Source organism: Melospiza melodia, unplaced genomic scaffold (assembly GCF_035770615.1).
Source record: "Melospiza melodia melodia isolate bMelMel2 unplaced genomic scaffold, bMelMel2.pri scaffold_148, whole genome shotgun sequence".
Lineage (NCBI taxonomy): Eukaryota > Metazoa > Chordata > Aves > Passeriformes > Passerellidae > Melospiza > Melospiza melodia.
Genome location: NW_026948512.1, coordinates 53687 through 73308, shown reverse-complemented (window position 1 = coordinate 73308; position 19622 = coordinate 53687). Strand labels below are relative to the sequence as shown.

The following is a 19622-nucleotide window of genomic DNA, read 5'->3' as shown; positions in this document are numbered from 1 at the left end:
TCTGGGCCAAAATGTCGTTTTCTCCTCGCCCCCGTTCCGCAGGCCTTGCCCCCCGACTGGGCCCCGAGGGCCTGGCTGCCCTCACCCAAGATGGCGGCCAGGCCCTCAGGCCGCGGGCGCCATCTTGAGCCGGGCCGCGCGGGCGGCAATAGGGAGCGCGAGGCCGCCGCCATTTTCCCTCGCGCCCTGCCTGAAGCCGAGGCCGCCATTTCGGAAGAGGGCAGTTCCGCTCTGACCCCGAATTAAATTTTTAACCCAAATTTATTCCCGTTCCCCACAGTACAGTGACAAAATGTTTCCTCCCGAAGCCAATCTCACCATGGTCAGTGAGGAAATGTAAGAATTTAGTGAGAAAAGCAGGAAAATGGTGCTGTTGTGCTCTGCATCTGTCGCATGGAGGAGGGAGACGTCCCAGTAGGGATGTAAAAATCTCTAGATCCCCTAGGAAAGGGCTGATGGCGGTTTTGGGGTCGTTTTTGTACGTCTGGAGGTTTTGAATAATTTCTCCCTGAATTCAGCTTCCTGGAGCGAATTTCTAACACTTGTTAGATGGCCCCGAATCCACCAGCGGCCCCCAGACCCCTCAGGTCGCTCCTGGGGGCCCTCCCGGCCATTGCCCCGCCCTCTCCTACTGCGCAACCGCAGCCACACCCCCACCCAACAGTACGCCCCCTGCCCGCGCTCGTTATATAGCAGGAGAGTCTGACCACGCCCACCTCATTACAGACTGCGCAGACCACGGCCGTTTTACCCTCCCGCGCAGGCGCAGCCCCGCCCCTTTCCCCGGCGCAGGCCCGGCACCGCCCCTCGACCGTCAGTCGGGGTGGCGGAGCCGTGTGGAGTGGACGCTTCGCGTTCGGGGACTTTCTGTGGGCACCGGCGCCACGACCGGCACCGCCGCCGGCCCCGCGGCCGCCCCCGGCCCCGCGGCCGCCATGGAGGCGCCGCCCGCGCCCCCCTCCGCGCCGCCCGCCCCCTGCAGCGCCGCGCGGAGCCTGCAGGACGAACTGACGTGCCCGGTGTGCCTGGAGTACTTCAACGACCCGGTGCTGGTGGCCGAGTGCGGGCACAACTTCTGCCGCGCCTGCGTGACCCAGTGCTGGGAGGACTCGGCGCGGCGTCTGTGCTGCCCGCAGTGCCGCGAGCCGGTGCCGCAGCGCCTCTTCCGCCCCAACCGCTCCCTCGGCAACATCGTGCACATCGTCCGCCAGCTGGGGCTGCCGCCGGGCCCCGCTGAGCCGCCGCCGGGGCCGCCCGCGCCCGCGCCGCCGCTGCCCGCCGCCCCGGCCGGGCCGCCGGGCCCGCCGCGCTGCCCGCGGCACGGGGAGCCGCTGCGGCTGTACTGCGTGCAGGACCGGCGGGCCGTGTGTGTGGTGTGTCACCTGTCCCGAGAGCACCGAGCCCACACGGTGCTGCCCGCCGAGGAGGCGGCCCACGCCGCAGAGGTCAGTGCCGGGATCCCTCCTTACAACGGGGGGAGGAATCCCATGCTGGAGGGGCTGCGAGCCTTCGGGACCCTTTCCCCGAGGGGGAAAGCACTGCGAGCCCTCTCGGAGTGTTGGGGGGCAGTGAGAGCCCCTCCCGGGTCTTTTTTGGGGTGCCGGACGCCCCTGAGAAATGGGGGATGCAGTAAACGGGGAAACACCCCAAGGAGATCTCGCGGAGTTGGGGTGCCCCGTGAAATCCCTCCTCCTCCTTTGGGACTCCCCAGTTCAACGGGGAATAGAGAAATGAGCCCCCGGACCCCCATGCTGTGTTTGGACCCCCAAATGTGTGGATCCAGCGGGGGATTCCCCTCCCCAGCTGGGCGCTGCTTCCAGAATTTGGGGGCGCAGAAGGACCCGAATCCCCCCAAAACACGGACAGGGCAGGGAGGAGATGGGGAGCACCCCAAGGAGATCTCACGGGGTTGGGGTGCCCCAGGGACTGCTCCTCATCAGGGACTCCCTCCTCCTCCTTTGGGAGCCCCCAGTTCCAATGGGAGCACAGAAATGAGCCCCCAATTCCCCCATTTTTGGGGTGCATTAAAGGCCCTTCCAGACTGTGTGGATCGCACGGGGGATCCCCTGCCCAGCTGGGCGCTGCTCCCAGTATTTGGGGGATGCCGAAGCATCCGAATCACCCCAAAACACAGACGCCTCCGGGATGTGGGGTGCGAGGTCCATGTGGGATAAACTAGGAAAGTACTGGGAAAAGGGGGTGTCCCCACCTCAGTGCAAAATCCCGCCAGCCCCCCGAAATCCAGGACCGAGCTGGGAACGGGGAGGAGGAGCGCGGCGTTATTTAATCCCTGATCCCGATCCAGGATCAGGCTGGCAGTGGCGCTGGGCTCCCCCGGGAGCCGCCTGTCCCCCCCCTTCCATCCCTGTGGAATGACGCAGAGCGAAAACGGCGCCCCCCCGGCAGCGCTGGGGCTCCGCTGTGTCGCGATATGGGGCGTGTCGTGATCACAACGGGGGTTAATTTGGAATTGTAAAACCCCAAGGGCTCGATGTGGGTGGGCAGGCCTCGGAATTCCAGGAACCAGAGGGATCCAAGATGCCGGACGGAGCCGATGTCGCTGCGCAGCGGCAGCAGGAGGAGGAGGAGGGAGCAGGGGAGGGGATTGTGGCATCATTAACCACCGCATATTAATTATTTGTGCCGATTAAATCCTCTTAGAGGGGGTTTTGTCCCGGAACTGCCGTGGTTCCTCTTCCGGGGACGCTGGGGCTGTCCCCCCCCCCCCCCCCCCCCGCCCTAAATCTGGGATTTTGTCCTTTTTCTTTTTTTCAGGACACAAACGTCCTTGTGTAGATCCAGGTTGTTGCTCCCTTAGGATTTTTTTCCCCCTCGTTTCCCGACTTTTATGAGTGTTTGATAATTGGTTGTTGCTGAGATCCTCCCTTCTTTTTTGCCCTGATACTTGCTTTAATCTCACAGATAAATTCCAAACCCAGCAACTTCTGGCTCTTAACAGTCAAAATCCTTGTATTTAGGGTTTTAGTTATAAAATAAGTAGATTAATTTGCCCCCAGGGCCAGCTGCTGTTTGCAGGGGGTTCTCTGCCCTCTGTGGAGGTCAAACTTCTTAAATAAGGATGAGCTTAATTAATTAATAATTAATAATTTAATGAGCAGTTCAGAGGTAGCTGTTCTTCCTCTTGAGGGGGAGTCCAACCCAATTTTGGGGAACCTTGAGGAGGGAGAATGTAGGAGGTGATCCTGGGAGGAGGATGGGGGTGGGACCAGGGCATTTGTTTCCTCACAGACAGATAAAATTAATTGACTTTTTTTTTCAGTTTTTGAGCTGGTTGGGGTGAAGTTTGGGGGTTTTGTTAGGTCAGGGCAGCTGCTGGTTCCATCTCCAAAAAAAACCCCAGATTAGGTGAATTTGACCATTTTAACAGCAGCAGTCTTTCTCTCCTGATGGCCCACGGGGGAAGAATTCCCAAGGGATCTGTTGTTGTGCTTTTAGGAGGTGCCCCAGGAGCACCTGAGCTCCCTGAGGAAAGGGCGTGAGGAGGCCAAGGCTGAGCGGGAGAGACAGAGCGAGGAGCTGCTGGTGAGTGCTGCGGGTTCCAGAGCCCCCTGCCAGGAGGGTTCAGTCTCACCTGGGCATTTCCTGGCTGGGAAAATAAATTTGGGTTCCGGTTCCCCATGGGAATCCCAGTGAGGAGCTGCTGGGACCCCCATCGAGGAGGGTTCAGGGAATTTCCTGGCTCTGGAAATAAATTTGTACCTACCTGGAGGGTTCTTCTTCCCCATGGGAATGAGGGTTCAGTTTCACTGGAGATTTCCTGGCTCTGAAAATTTGGTTTCCCCTTCCCCTTGGGAATCCCAGTAAGGAGCTGCTGGGAGCCCCATCCAGGTGGGTTCAGTCTCACCTGGGGCATTTCCTGGCTCTGGAAATTTGGGTTCCCCTTTGCCATGGGAATGAGGGTTCAGTCTCACTGGGGATTTCCTGCCTGTGGAAATTTGGGTTCCCCTTGCCCCCAGAGATTCTCTCCCTGAGTTCCGTGGCAGATCCCTGCGGGGATCTGCCCTCACAGAGATGTTCCCCCTGGAATTGCAGAAGCAGACGGAGGTGGAGAGGCAGAAGATCGTGGCCGAGTGCAAGGAGCTGCGGGCGTTCTTGGAGGAGAAGGAGCAGTTGCTGCTCTCCAGGCTGGAGGAGCTGGAGAGGGACATCGGGCGCCGCAGGGATGAGAGCGTGGCCCGGCTGGCCGAGGACATCGCACAGCTGGACAAGCTCCTGGCAGAGCAAGGCGGGGACAGTGGCACAGGGAGCACACCTGGCGAGGTGGGACTCTGTTGTGTGTCTCCAAAAATTCCCGCTCACAGACAGAAATCCCGTGTACTGGGCAAAAATACTTATTTATGGGGATGAAAATTCTGTTTAAGGGGACAAAAAAGGGGTGGAAAAAAAGGGGGAAAAGGTTCCATCTACGTAGGCAAGAATTTCCATTTATGGGTCAGAATTTTTATTTATTGGGGAAATAAATGTAGCGGGTAAAAAATTCTATTAATGGGGTGAGAAATTCCCCTTGTAGATACAAAAATGCCTTTATGGGGACAAAAGTCCCTTCATGGGATCCTCCCAGTTTCTGGGGAGGATTCTGAGATATCTTGAGATAGGAGAGATGCTGATCCTAACAAATTCCTTGGGTTTTCTTCCCCTTCCAGGGCGTCGTCCCGGCTGGCAGCAGGTGAGTGAGCTGGGTGAACCTGGAGGCTCTGAGCTGGAGCTGGAGCTGGCTCCAGGAATTCCTAGGGGGAATTCCTTGATTTTTTGGGTCCCTGACTCCTGTGTCTCCTCAGCCTGGAGAGCTGGATGTTCCTCAAGCCTGAACCCGGCTTTTCCGAGCTGGAGAAGAAGCTGAAGAGTTTTTCCCAGAAGAGCGCGGTGCTCAAGGAAGTGCTGCTGGAATTTAAGGGTGAGCCTGATGAGATCCTTCCTGGAAAAAAAAGTGCTTTCCCAGCCAGGATCCCACGTGGAAATCCACCAAAATGGGGGCTGGGATGGAGCCGGGCTCTAATTCCCCCCCTGGGCTGGCTGGGAGAGCTCCGGGTTGTTCCCTTATCGCAGGGAAGAGGTGGAAAAGGGATGTCCCTGGGATTTGACTGTGGGAGTGTGGAGTTGGGATCATTCCCGTGGCTTGGGCAGTTCTGGGGATTCAGCTCCTTCCTTCTCTTCCCACAGAAAATCTGCGCTTTGAGCTGGAGAATGACACAGGTGAGTCCATGGGGACCGAGATAACAGCTCTTTTCCAGGGGTTTGCATGGAATTGGCTGGGATTTGGGGCTGTGACTTCCCTTTTCCAAGAGATAATGTGGGAATATGCTGGGATTGGGGCTTTTGAGGAAGTCTAACCTGCCTTTTCCAAGGGTTGAGCTTGGAATTGCTGGGCTTGGCTTCTGTGTAGGCTCTTCAGGATGCTCCAGGTGGCTTCACCTGGGTCCTTCCCCTCTGGTTTGGGGCACAGAAAATTCTATTCTTAGCTAGCCTTCTGACGAAATAATTTCTTCTATTCTTTTACTATAGTTTTAATACAATAGATTTTAATTTAAATATATAATTAAATTATATAAATCACTAAATATTTAATTATATAATAATTAATATTTAAGTAGCTAATGTATAATTAATTTATATAATTCAACTATATAATTAGGATATAATTTATTTAGAATTTAATTAGAATTAATAGTTTAATTATAATTTTAATAAATTATTAATAATTAAATAATTTGTTAACAACTTAATTATAATACATTTATAATTTAATTATAATTTAATTATTATTTAACACAATAGTATAATAAAAGAATAAATCATTATTTATTACAATAGTATTATCTAATACAATAGTATGTGAAAACAATAAATCAATCCCCCTCAAACACGGAGCCAACACTCTTGTCCCTTCCCTCCTAACCCTCACCCTTGGCCCCCTGCCAACACCACCACAGCTATTAATAGCATTAATACAATTAATGATATTGCACTATTCACATCACCACCCCCCTCCCGTCCCCCCGCAGGCGAGCTCTCCCTGGACCCCGACACGGCCAACCCCTACCTGGTGCTGTCGGAGGACAAGCGCAGCGTGCGCCTGCGCGGGGCCCCCCAGGAGCTGCCGGCGCACCCCAAGCGCTTCGACTACGCCTTCTGCGTCCTGGCCTCCGAGGGCTTCTCCGCCGGCCGCCACTACTGGGAGGTGGAGGTGGGCGACGGGGAGAGCTGGGTGCTGGGCGCCGCCCGCGAGTCCGTGCGCCGCAAGGAGAAGGTCGACTTCGCCCCCGAGGAGGGCATCTGGGCAGTGGGGCTCAACTGGAAGGGCAAGAATTGGGATCAGTACCAGGCGTTCACCTCTCCCGAGACGCCGCTGTCGCTGTGCGAGCGGCCGCGCAAGATCGGGGTGTACCTGGACTACGAGGGAGGGTGGGTGGCGTTCTACAACGCCGACAACATGGCTCCCATCTTCACCTTCACCGCCGCCTTCTCTGAGAGGATCTTCCCGTTCTTCTGGCTCTTCTACGTGGGCTCCTCGCTGTCCCTCTGCAACTGAGCCCCCACCCCGCTCGCTAGTGGTGTTCCCTCCTCTCTCTTCCCCTTGCCATCCTAAGGTTTTCCTTTGCTTCTGAGCAAAACACCCCAAATCCCACCCTTGGATTTTTTTTTTCCTCTGTTGCAGTTCAAAGTTTTTGAGTCTTTTTACCCTCGGAAATGTTCCTCAGGGGCGTTGGTTGGTGAGGGGGTTACTTTAGCACCCCCTCCCCATTGCTGGTAAAACACCCCCTGCAGAGTTCATTTTGTGTTCTTTCTTTGGAGTTGGAGCCTTCTCCGAGAGGATCTTCAGGTTCTTCTGGCTCTTCTACGTGGGGTCCTGGCTGTCCCTCTGCAACTGAGCCCCCGCCCCACTCGCTGGTGGTGTCCGTCCCTCTCTCTCCCCCTTGCCATCCTTAGGTTTTCCTTTGCTTCCCAAATCTCACCCTTGGCTGTTCAGGGGGGATTTTTTGTTTTTCCTGTTGCAGTTCAAAGTTTTTGAGTCTTTTTACCCTCAAAAATCTTCCTCAGGCGTGTTGGTTGGTGAGGGGGTGGGCTACTTGAGCACCCCCTCCCCGTTGCTGGTTAAACACCCCTGTAGAATTCATTTTGTGTTTTTTTTCTTTGGAGTTGGAGCCCCGTGGAACAGGGAGAGGCTGATACCATCTTACTTCGAATAGTAGCCAAAGCTTTGTGTCCCCCCCTCACCCCCAAAATGCCGTGTGGAGAGGAGGGGTCTCGTATCCACCCCCCCTTCCCTAATTTGGGCACCGTTGCTTTGCAGGTCATTTTCACCCATCCCATCCTCCCTGGGGAAAGGGCCAAGCCCGTCCTGCTGTCGCTGAGTGACCCCCTCTCTCCTCTACTGTCCCCCCCTTCTCGTGTCCCCATCTCCCCATTGCCCCCCATTTCCCTCCTAGCCCCTCCATTTCCCCCATGTCCCTTTTTGCCCCCTCATCTCTGCCACTGTCCCCCCTCATTCCATCTCCCTTTCTCTCCCCCTAAATTCTGAGCCCCTGGAGTGACAGGATCCCAGCAATGGGATTGGGATGTTTAAGGTCACCCCAAAGCTGGGCTGGGGGGGGGGTTGGGGGGGCTTGGGGAGGGGGTTCTGTGTTCCAGGTGTGATCTTACCCGCTCCCCTTGTGCCCTTCCCCGTGCTGCTGTTCGTGTCCTTTGCCCTGTCACTGTTAGTGGGGAAATAAAAGTTGCTGTGCAAAAAAAGAAACAACCCTAAAACATGATAACTTGGGGGTTTTTGGTGCTGGGAGAGAGGAGGAGAAGCTGCTCCTGCTTGGGAGGGGATGGAGACAGAGAGATGTCCTTGTCCCCAGCCTGCTGGGGTGGAGCAATGACGGGTTTTGGGGGCACTTGCAATTCACTAAATGGTCCCAACTTGGAGCTTCCAAGTATCTGTAAGTCCAAATTCTGGTTTAAATCATAGTTTTTAAACAAAAGTTTAAAGGAGAAGTTTGAAGCACTGGGAGCTCCCAGTTTTGGGGCACACCCCACTGGGCCTTGCCTCTCATCCCAGTTTGGGGGCACAGCTCAAATGTCTGCTCCCATTCATCCCAGTTTGGGGGCACAGACTCACTGGGATCTCCCTCTCATCCCAGTTTGGGTCCCCAATTCCTGGGTTTTTGGTCTCTCCACCCTCTCTCCAACCCATTTGCCTGTGTCCAAATCACCCAAATTTTTCTATCTTTTTTTTCCATAAAAATCTGGCACCAAATCCCACTTTTACCCAAAATAAGTCTTTATTGAGGATCCACTTGTGGCAATGATGCTGGGCTCAAGGGAAACTGGGATTTGGCAAAAAAAAAAAGGGATTTGGCTGAAAACTTGGGATTTTGTCTAGGATTTGGCTGAAAAACTGGGATTTTGCCTGTCCCATGTATTTTTGGCACCTGGAGGGTCCAGCATCATCCCAAATTTTGCTCCAGCCCCCAAACTGGGGGAGGGGGGGGGGGATGAGCCCTCTAGGACTCCCCCTCACCCTTCCCCTGCCCTTGGGGTGGATCCCCCCCCAACACCCCCCACCCCAAACTCCAGTGGGGCCTTCCCTGTGTCCCCCCCAGTCCCCAGCACAGCCCCCAGCAGCTCCAGGGCCTCCGCGGGCCCGGGGGGCTCCGGGGGCTGCTGCTGGGTCCCCTCGGGCTGGGGGAGCCCCCCGGGGTGGCTCTTGCTCTTGTGGGCGGTGACATTGTCCCGTTTCTCAAACCTCTTGCCACAAATGTCACAGGGGAATTGGTAGAAGGAGTCGGCGTCGTGTTTCCTCATGTGCCAGTTCAGGGAGGCTTTCTGGCGGCAGGTGAAGCCGCAGATCTCACACCTGGGGGAGATTGTACATTTTGGAAGGAATTAAAAACCCCAGGGAGAAGTGGCCCTGCCATCCTCAGGGCTGGAATGTGCCAGGGTTGAAGCTCCAGTGCCCTCCTGGCATGAATGGCTTGGACATGGGTCCTGTTTCAGCTCATTAAGCTGTGCCTAATGAAACACTACCCTGGAGCTGCTGGGTCTGGACACAGCGAGCTCCAAGGGCAGAAAGCTCAGGGGGAATCTCAGCCTAGCTTTTGGCTGGAGGAGCTGATTTTATGTTGAAAAGGGTGGCAAGAGACTCTGAGGCTGAGCAGAGCTGCAGGAATGGGACTGGGATTTACTGGGGAGTGGCACTTACTGGGATTTACTGGAGGGGCAGGAATGGGACTGGGACTTACTGGCAAGTTGGAAATGGGACTGGGATTTACTGGGGGGGGGGGCGGCAGGAACGGGACTGGGACTTATTGGAGGAGCAGGGATGAGACTTAAACTTGCTGTCAAGTTGGAAATGGGACTGGGATTTACTGGAGGGGCAGGGATGGGACTGGGATTTACTGGCAAGTTGGAAATGGTACTGGGACTTACTGGAGGGGCTTCTCCCCGGTGTGGATCCGTCGGTGGATGATCAAATTGCTGCTGGTGCGAAAGGAGCGTGCACAGAATTCACAGATGTAATCCCGCTTGTCTGGAAGGAAAAGAAAAGGGATTGGGGGCTGATCCAGCCTGGAGAAACCATCAGGATGTGCTCTGGGAGCTGGGAGAATTCCCAGCGTGGGAATGGAGAGGATTAAGGGAGAGATTCTGGGAGCAAAGGGCAGCAGTGAAAGCTCCCAGGGGTGGGAGTTTGGGAATGGGTGGGGAAGGTGGGAATCTGATGGGAGCAAGTGGAATCCACACAAAGCGTGGAAATGTGACCTCTAAGGCAGGTGTGATTCCTGAGAGGAGCCACCATCCATAGAGGGGAGTTGTAACTCCTAGAGGAGGATGTGTAATCCTGGATTTCACCAGGGAGGTGCAATTTTCCCCTGGAAATGCCCCTCTCACCACTGTGCAGCTTCTCGTGTTCCTTCAGGTGTTTCTTGAAGTTGAAGGATTTCCCACAGGTGGGCTCAGAGCAGGTGAAGGTTTTCTGGTGCACGTGCTGGTACTTTTGGTGGTGCTGCCAGGGGGGAAAAAACCCAATTCCAGCTCCAGGAGACCCCACCCAGGCTCCCCAGGATTCCCAGGTGCTGCTCACGTTCAGGTACTGGCGGTTGGAGAAGATTTTTCCACAGCCTTCAAAGTCACACAGGAGGATCTCACGCTTTGCCGCCTTCCTGACAGGGAAAACACAGGAAAAAATCCTTATCAGGAAGGAGGAGGAGGGTTGGAAAAGCTTTGGAATGTGGATCTCTCCTGTGGATCTCTCCAGCTCCCTCCTCCTCACCCACCTTCCCTTTTCCCCACCTGTGAAATCATTTAAAATGAAGCAAAAAAAAAAAAAAACCCTTTCAGAGGTTTCTCCTGCCCATCCTGCTCTTCCTGGGAGCTTCCCTGGCCCCTTCCCTCTTCCTCAGGATCCTACCTGATCCTCTTGGGGCCGATCTGAGCCACGTCCTTGTCGCTCGCCCGTGGCTGCCTGCAAGAGGAAAAAGCCATTTTCAGCCAGGCCCTGGTGTCCCCTCACTGTCCCCAGAGCCAAGATTCCCCAGAAAATCCCACATTAAATCACCCTCAGGACCTGCATTTCTCCCATTTCCACCCCGTGGACCAGCAGGACACGCTGGAACAAACACATTTCAGGCGTTTAAAATAAGAATAAATTCTTTATTCCTTGTTACAAAACCCTTTTCACATGGTTTGGACGCGTCCCAGGACACTGAAATTGGCTCCCAGCCTGGCTGGATCTATAATTCATCCATAGATCCCTGGAAACAGCAGCTATTCCTGGCTGTCACCCTGGAATTAAGGAAAGATCCATTAAAAAGTGGATTAAAGTGGGGTTTGGGGAGGGGAAATAATGGGATGGTGAGAGGTGCCCATGCTCAAGCATGGGTATTTGTCCCAAATCTCTTGAAAACAGGTTTTTTATCAGCTCAGGGTGACTGTACCTGGGGAAGGGAGAAGAGGAGAACCCCCTTGACATCTGTGAGGTCCAGCTTTGCTCATACACCAGGATTTTATCTCCCATTTTCAACTTGCTGTGACAAAAGAAGTGGGGGAAAATGAACCAAAATATTAAAAATATGATCTGTGTCACCAAGCTCAACCCAAAAAAGGCTTGACTGGAAGCTTAGGCTTGGCTTTGGGAGAGGGCAGACAGCTGCAAGCCCCTCAGAAAAGCCACCAGCCTGCAGATAAAACTTTGGACACATTTGGAGACCATGGGATTTGGGATGGAAATCAGGCAGAACCCAAAGAACACTAGGAAAAATATCACATTTAATTCACTTTTGGCCCCAAAAAGAATGGCCCAGATAGAACACAGACTTTTCTACCCTCACACGGGATTTGGGAGCCTGGGATCTGCAATGCCAGGGAGAGGGGGAGAGCAAATTCCAGCGTTACCTTCACTGGGATTGGGTCTCCAGGAAGGGTGGTCCCTCTTCCAGCCACATCTGGGGTGGTTCTGGAGCTGCGGGGAGAGGGGAGGGCATTCAGCGTCCCAAAAAAAGGCAAGATCCAAAGGGATCAATCAAAGCGGTGAGGGACAACACTCACCTGGGGAAACGCTTGGGATGGGGCAGACGGAAGAGTTGTGGCTGATTCCAGGAAAAAAAGGGGGGCTTTTACCCCTTTTTGTGTCAAAATCCATCCAGCTGAGGTGTGTTGGATCCAAGGCTGTGCACAGACCAAGCCCCAACCAAACTTCCCTTGTGCCAAGCCCCAGTGAAGCCCTGAGGGCTGCTTTAAGCTTTTTTTAGCACAAAACATTGAATTTTGTGTGCCTGGAAAGGAGAGCTGGCAACACGGGGCACGGAGCTGCTGGAGAAACTTTGGATCCGTCAGTGGAGGAGGTTGTGGTGGGATTGATGGATTTTGGGGTGTTCTGAAAAATCTCCAGTCTTTTGGAGGCTTCAGTGCCCACCACGGGTCTGGTTCAGGGGGTCTTCATCCCCCTCCATGGCAGCTTTGACTGCCTCTCCTCGTTCCCTGAGCACCCACAAGGGACAGGGTGGGTGACACCAGGCTCACGAAGCCCCTGCAGTGATGTTTGTGAGCCAAACCCCCATTTGCACCCAAAAAAACCAACAAACATCTCTGCTCTGCAGTCAGTAGAGTCATGGGGAGGGTTGGAACCCCCCCTTGGGGACACAGAGCTCTTGTCCCGTGGCCAGCAGCACTGGACACTCCCAAGATTGTCATGGAAATATTTTATGAAAAATCTTTTTGCTAAGAACTTCTCTCCTGAGAAGCAGAAAAGCCTCAGAAAGGAAATGTAAGCAATAATTATCTGCTGCTGTGGAATGCAACAAGTGCATCTTTGATTAGTTTCATGTAGCTGTTTTTAATTAATGGCCAATCACAGTCCAGCTGTCTCAGACTCTCTGGTCAGCCACAAGATTTCATTATCACTCCTTTCTATTCCTTGCTAACCTAATAAAATCCTTCCTTTCTATTATTTTAGTATAGTTTTAACATATAATTTTCTTTTAATATCATATATATCATAAAAAATCATCCTTCTGAAACATGGAGCCAAGATTCTCCATGTTTCTATTCTTTTAGTAGCTTTAACATATAATTTTCTTTTTATATCACATATATAATAAAATAATAGATCAGCCTTCTGAAACATGGAGTCAAGATTCTCCATGTTTCTATTCTTTCAGTATGGTTTTAACATATTTTCTTTTCATATCATATATAATATTGAATATATATATCATAAAATTATAGATCAGCCTTCTGAAACATGGAGTCAAGATTCTTCAAGTTTCTATTTTTGTAGTTTTAACATATAATTTTCTTTTAATATCATATATATCATAAAATAATAAAACAACCACACAAGATGATGCCTCTGACCCCCTCCCCTCATCCCTTCACCTCTGTGGCTGCTGTGGCTCACCTGACCCATCCACTTTTCTCCTCCAAGGGTCCAGGGCTGGGCAGGGGCTGCTCCTCCTTGATGGGCTTCCTGCGAGCCCTGGGCTGGCCCTGGCGTCGCTGTGGCTCTGAGTCGCTGTCAGGGGCACAGAGAGGGGTGGGTGAGGGGGTTTGGGGGCTTGAGGGGGCGAGAGATGGGTTGGATGGGGTAGGGAATGAGTTGGTTGGACGCGGTTAGACGTGGGTTGGTCATGGACTGGACTTGGTTAGACACGGCAGAACATGGGTTAGACATGGCAGGACAAGGGTTGGACACAGCTGGACATGGCAAAGACCCTCCCCCAGGTGAGACACGATGAAAATGCCTCTCCAAAATTCCGTGCCCTTTGACCCCAGAAATCCCTGATTTTAACCCCACATGGACACTATTCCCAGCTCCTCCTGGCTTCTCCCACCTGTCCAGGGATGGGTGATAGTTCTCATCACGCAGGTCATCCGTGTAGGCCAGGTCATCACCCTTGGCAAAATCTTCATCCTCCTCCTCTTCCTCTCGGGCCTCAGCTCCCGGCTCTGCATCGTCCCCTGGGATGGAGCTGCTGGACAATGACCTGGACAAGCACAGACCAAGGTTGGGGACACAGGGACAAATCACCAGGGAATGGATGATTGTGGGTGCCACCACTCACCTCTCACCAGCTGCTGCCACAGGCCCTGGTTCCAGTGACACCTGAGGGGCTGGAAGGAGACAGGAGGGCGGTGAGGAAGGGCTGGGAGACGTGGAGAGTCAGGAAGGATGGGGGTGTTGGAGAGACCTGGGGTTGGGGCAGATCCTGCTGGGATGGTGGTGGAACTGGAACTACCCTAGGGAGAACCCAGGGTGGAACTGGAACTACCCTAAGGAGAACCTAGGGTGGAACTGGAACTAGAACTGAGCGCGGGGCTGAAGGTGGGGGCAATCAAGGGCAGCTGAGGGTAGAAAGGCGACCTGGAGGAGCTCACCTGTGCCACCATCATCACCATCTCCCATCTCCTGGCCCCGATCCCCATCACCACGGGGTGACCTGGCTGTTCCCTCCTCTCCAGCCTCCTTTGAGCCCAGCGCGGCCCTGCGGAGCGAACGCCGGCGCCCAGCGCCTGGGGAGGAGGCGCACCCCTGGGCCGGGTCACAGGAGGGGCTCTTGGGGACCACGGAGCCACCCCAGGAGAAGCGGTGGCCGGCCACACACTCCCAGACCAGCGGGGCTGCCGTGCTGCCAGCTGCTGGCAGCTGGATGTCGGGCACAAAGCCACACTCCTGGCCGTGGCCGTGGGACAGCACCACCAGGCGCTGCAGGGCAGCCGGCTGGAGCTGTTCCGGCTCTCCTGGGAAAACAAAGAAATCTGTGAAAAACAGCCCCAAAATGGGGTTTTGTGTGGGGGGGTGGTGGTGGTGGGACACCTGCAAGGCCCTGTCCACCTTCCTCAGGCTCTTGTGGTTGTCCTCGTTAAGGGGAATTGTGAAACAGCTTCCCAACAAACAGTTTGGGAGGCCAAAAACTGGGGAGGCCCAAAATAGGGAACACAGAGGATTTGCCTGGTGCTTGGCAGGATGAGCAAACCCAAAAGCAGCTCCAGGTGCTCCTCCAGCACCCAACCCAAGAGGAATCCTCCATCTGGATCCAAACCACTGGATGCCAACACGGAACAGGGAAGGGAAGCTCACCTGTGCTCCAGGTGCAGCCGTGCGAGCTGTACCTGCACGGGAAGACAGAGGTGAGCAGGCAGAAAACTCGGATTTTTTTTTCCCATCAGAGGCAGGGTTTTGGGGGTTTTTGTGGGTTTTGAGCCCCCGCTGCTGACCTGTCGAGGAGGAACTGGGCCAGCTGTGAGTGCAGGGCGAAACCGAGCTGCTCCTTGAGGCGGCACCAGCGCTCCAGGTGCCCCCCGATGCGGATGCGGCACTTGGAGCGCCGCGCGTCCAGCTCCCGGCGCTTCTGCCGCCGCACGGACTCCGGGGCCGGGGGGCGACCCCCGGGCTGGGGGCACATGGGGCCGTCAGAGGGGGCACACGGAACCTCGAGGGGTCGGGTGGGGAGTTTGGGGTGGCTCCATAGGGGAATCTGGGGGATGACGCATGGGAGGGGGACATGGGGGACACGGGGATGTGCTGGGGGGGGTGACAGGGGACATGGGGGGACAGAGGGGGACACGGGGATGTGCTGAGGGGGTGACAGGGGACATGGGGAGACACGGGGATGTGCTGAGAGGGTGACAGGGGACACGGGCACAGACAGGTGGGCAGTCCTGGGGGACACGGGGATGCGCTAGGGGGGTGACAGAGGACACGGTGGGGACAGACAAAGAGGTGCCGTGGCATCCTAGGGGGATATTGGGTGAAGAATTGGGGTCCCCTGACTCCACAGGGGGGCTATGGGGGACACAGGAGCTGGCCTGGGGACATGGGAGGCGGAGGGGTTCACAAGAAGGGGGGGGCGGGCACTGCCCCCAAGCCACACCTCCTGAGGCCTCGCCCCTCGTCTTGGCCCCGCCCACACAACGACCGTTAGGGTCTCGCCCACACCCCCATTAGCCACGCCCAATTCAAAACACGCCCCTTTAAGACCCGCCCCCTCCCGCCGTTTCCCCCGGTCCCCCCCCCCTCCTCCCCCGTCCACCCCCGCCCGTTCCCGCCGCCGGGCCTTAAGGCGGAAGGGGCCACAGGAGTCGGAGACGGGCGGAATGCGGAATGCCCGCGGCTCCATCGCGCTCCCGCCGCCCTCTCCGCCCCCTCCCCGTCATCCGCGAACCTCCTGCGCCGCTCCGGGCTCCATCCCGCGCCGAGAGGGCCCCACCCCGGGCCGTGCCCCCTTTAAGAGCCGCCGGGCCCGCCCCGCTCACGCTGCTCATGGACGGCAGAGAAGATGGCGGAGGCCCCGCCGCGCCGCGCGTGCGCGGGAGCTGCGGGGGCTGCTGGGAGATGTAGTCCGGCCGCTGGGCATGGTGGGAAACTCCCGCATGCGGATGGCGATGGACACGGGGGGTCACAGGGATGTGGCGGTATTCGCAGGGTGTCCCAGCACAAGGGAAGAGATGAGAATCTTGACTCCACGTTTCAGAAGGCTGATTTATTATATTATAAATAAATGATATACTAAATATATAGAAATATGTTTAATTATTTGTACTGTATATATATTATATATATAAGTATATAATATATACAAAATATATGTAATACTAAATAAATATTTAGTATAATATATACTAAATATATGCAATATATATTTAATAATATATATAAAATTATATATTATATATTAATTAATATAATGCATATAAACATATAGAATGATTTATTGTATTAAAAGAAAATTACATATTAAAACTATAATAAAAGAATAGAAGAAAGGATTTCATCAGAAGGCTAGCAAGGAAAGGGATGGAATGATAATAAAAAACTCACTCCTCCCTTCACCCTCCCCATCCCGGGTCTGCCCCATCCCAAACTTCCCCCACCAGCGACTCCCTGCAGCAGCGTGCGGGAGCCCAAACAGAATCTTTGGGAGACACACAGACATTGCAGGCTGAGGGGCAAGGACTGGGGGGGAGGCTTGACAGGCAGAGAGCTGACCCTGAGGGTTAGGGGTGCAAAGGACACAGGGTACCAGGAAGGGTTAGGGTACAGGGTCAGCCCTCTCAACAGGTGCAGGCAGTTACCCCAATTAATAGGTAGAGATGATGTTTGGAGGCCACAGGGTTACAGGTAGGGGTTGAACAGTTTTTTAGGGGTTTATTTAGGTGATTTTTCAGGGATTTTTAAGGATCTTTTAGGTTTTTTTTTTTTCTGCAGGAGTTTATTAGGAATTCTCTGGAAATGTTAAGGATACCGTTCGGGCTTTTTCAGGGCTTTTAAAATAAGTTTTTAGGGTGTTTTAATGGCTGTCTTACTATTAATTGGAATTGTTAGGGGTGTTTTTGAGTATTCTTGGGGCTTTTTTAGGACTACTTCAAAGTTTTAGGGCTTTTTGAGGAGTATAGATGGTCTATGGAGAACTTTTTTAGGACTAGGGTATTTCTAGGGTTTTTGAGGGAAATTTTTGGCTTTTTTAGGATCTTATCAGGGAATTTTAAACATTTTAGGGGCATTCTCCGAGCTCTTTTAGGACTACTTAGAGATTTTTTTTTTAAAGCTTTTTAGCGGTGTTTTAGGGGCTTTTTAAAAGTAGGGTATTTTTAGTGTATTCTGAGGCTCTTTTTAAATTTTTGTGGGGTGTTAAGGACACTTGGAAAACTAGGGCTTTTTAAGGGAATTGATGGGTTTTTTTAGGGTCCTTTCAAGGCATGACAGAGGCTGGGAGGCACTGTGGGGGCTTGAGGGTGACAGATGCTGGGACCTGAGGGAGGAACAGAGAGAGGGGACAGCGAGTGACACACAGAGATGCCGAGGGTGGCAGGGGCAGCTGTAGGATGACACAGGGAAGCTGGGGGCTGAGGGGCAAAGGAGAGGGGTTAAGGGTGACACACAGGAGCTGAGGGCTGGGGGGCAGAGGGATGGGTTGAGGGGTAAAGGGAGAGGCCTTGAGGGCTGGAGAGTCCAGTGGAGATCAGGGGTACAGGGTACAGCTGTACCACCCCTCACCCCAGCCCTAACCTCAGCCTGACCGGCCCCCCTAAAAACAGCCTTTTCCCCCAACAGCAGCACAACACAGCAACCCTAGCAGCGAGACCAGACGGCAACCCTCACACAGCAGGACAATGACAGAACCCTCAGAGAACAACAGACCCACTGCAAAAAGGTAGGGACAACATCTGCGGGCTAGACAGCAAGAGGTAGAGTTCAGAGACTGAGCACGTCTTTCTGAAGTATTTTTTCAGGACTTTTAAAGGTATTTAGGGGATTTTGGAAGGGACTCTTCTGGGACTTTTTAGGGTATTGTTGGGGCTTTTTCAAAGCCATTTTATGATTCTTTAGCACATTTTGAAGATTATGGTCAGGGTCAGAGGAAACACCCTCTGAAAAGGCAGAGTTTTAGGACTGCAGTGGAATGCTTTAGAAAGGGGCCAGCGGTGGCACAGCGGGTTGGGTCCCACACTGCCAGTCCAAAGGTTGTAAGTTTTAGACCCAGCTAAGTTGTTGTAGTTAGGGTTAGATGCTCTCAGCTTTGGTCCGGGAGAACTTCTGCACAGAAAAACTCACCCCCTGAGTTTCCTGATGCCAGTCTGCAGAAGGTGCTTGGCACTGCCAGGGCAGCCCGAGTTCTCGGTGGGGGCAGCTTTGCTCCTGGAGAAATCCTGCGCCGGCCATCTTCCCTGTAAAACCAAACTCACCCCTGCTGCGTGTCGACGTCTGTCTGCAGGAGGCACGTGGCACTGCAAGGGCAGCAAGAGTTCTTGGTTTGGCAGCTGTGGGCTCTGAGAAATTGTTCTCTGCAGTTTTGGAGGCCGAATCGCATGGGCACACAGAGAGGAAAGGCTGTTAATTTCCTTCGAAAGGAAAGTCTGGCACCCCATGGTTTAAGGGGCAGACGAAGGGCTGTGTAGGGGAAGGAGCTCCTCACAGGACCTTTCTTCACCTCCACCCCCAGTCCAAGGTCTAGCAGCGCCCCATGTGACCAGCTGCTTTCAGAGGGTTACCCGGGCACACCTGCACAGGGAGCTGCTAGGCCAGAGGGGCTAACAGGGGTATCTCAAGTGTCTCTCCAGGAACTATGGTCGGAGCATCCAGCACGGACTAGGGAACAGCCAGACCCACCTAGGCACGAAGCACCACTTTGAGAAAACGCCAAGGGAAGAGACCTTTTGCCAACGGGCAGCATCTGAGCAGGCCAGGCAGTGTGTGGGGTTCCAGGAGAGAGCTTTCAGCTTTCCCCTTTTACTGTGTCAGTCCCTCTCCAAAGCCCCAGACCCTCCAGAGCACTCCCAGAAAGGAGAAGGGTTATTAGGAGAAAAAGGGTTTAGAAAAAAGGGGAAAAGCTTCCTTTTCCATTATTTTTTGTGTTCAGACTGGGAGGGACACTGCTTCCCCTGCAATTTTAATGGTCTCAGTTGAAAGAAGCCCTACCTTTTCTATGCTGTTAGGGGTGTTAACTGACAGGAAGTCCCCATTTTCTATTATTTTCCAGTTTAAATAGAAGGGAAAAACCTTGACAATGTTTCTTATGGGTTTGAATGAAGAGTAGCCGCCCCCTTTTTGTCGTCCTGAGGCCTACATTGAGGGAGAAGGCCAGCTATCCCTCCATCTTAAGGGTTTGAACTGAGGGAAAAATCCCTCTTTTTTCATCACTGGCAAGATTTAAAGTCTGGAAAACCCCTCTTTTCCCAATACTTAAGGAGAGCAAATTAAAGGGCAGAAACTATTTATTTGCCATGGTATTAGTTTCAGCAGAGGTAACTGCCCCATTTCCTCTTTTTAAGGGGTTAACTGGAAGGAAGCTCTGCCTTTTTCAGCATTTTAAGGGTTTAAAACAACATTTCAGGGCACTTCTTTCTGTGCCATAGGACCAAGTATTTCAGAGAAGGGTAAGCCTGGCATGCACTTAACACTTACACTGCCTGGGAGGCTTTTATTTTTTTATTTTTACTTATAATGTAGATAGCCCTAATTAGAGGTCCCAAGGAGACTTAGACTATTCATATCATTAGTATTCTTCTCCACCCAGCTTAATCACACAGGAAGCGCTACTTAGTAGCTGCTAAGAATTAATTATGTAAGTTAACAGCAAATTACCCAATTTATCTAGCTATGCTGCCTAAACAGAAAGCTTTAT

The 19622-nt window shown here is 53.5% G+C and overlaps 2 protein-coding genes across 2 annotated transcripts; one reads left to right on the top strand and one right to left on the bottom strand.

Moving 5' to 3' along the window:
* Positions 1-935: 935 nt before the first annotated feature.
* LOC134433177 (E3 ubiquitin-protein ligase TRIM7-like) lies at positions 936-7759 on the top strand. Its single transcript, XM_063182049.1, has 7 exons — positions 936-1445; positions 3457-3543; positions 4054-4281; positions 4665-4687; positions 4800-4915; positions 5182-5214; positions 6024-7759. The coding sequence occupies exons 1-7, from the start codon at positions 936-938 to the stop codon at positions 6548-6550; spliced, it is 1524 nt and encodes a 507-aa protein (XP_063038119.1). The 3' UTR covers positions 6551-7759.
* Positions 7760-8260: 501 nt separating this feature from the next.
* On the bottom strand, positions 8261-18754 carry LOC134433176 (zinc finger protein 692-like). Its single transcript, XM_063182047.1, is given in 14 exon segments — positions 8261-8555; positions 8557-8860; positions 9433-9532; positions 9892-10006; positions 10085-10163; positions 10412-10465; positions 12899-13012; positions 13332-13484; positions 13563-13611; positions 13876-14238; positions 14579-14610; positions 14716-14891; positions 15663-15975; positions 18053-18754. Coding segments are annotated over 13 exon segments (1611 nt in total). The 5' UTR covers positions 15687-15975; positions 18053-18754; the 3' UTR covers positions 8261-8507.
* Positions 18755-19622: the final 868 nt, after the last annotated feature.

Coding starts and splice junctions, on each gene's coding strand:
- LOC134433177 (XM_063182049.1), top strand. CDS start 936: ATGGAGGCGCCGCCCGCGCCCCCCTCCGCGCCGCCCGCCCCCTGCAGC. Junction 3,544..4,053: donor GACAGAGCGAGGAGCTGCTG/GTGAGTGCTGCG, acceptor CTGGAATTGCAG/AAGCAGACGGAGGTGGAGAG. Junction 4,282..4,664: donor CAGGGAGCACACCTGGCGAG/GTGGGACTCTGT, acceptor TTCCCCTTCCAG/GGCGTCGTCCCGGCTGGCAG.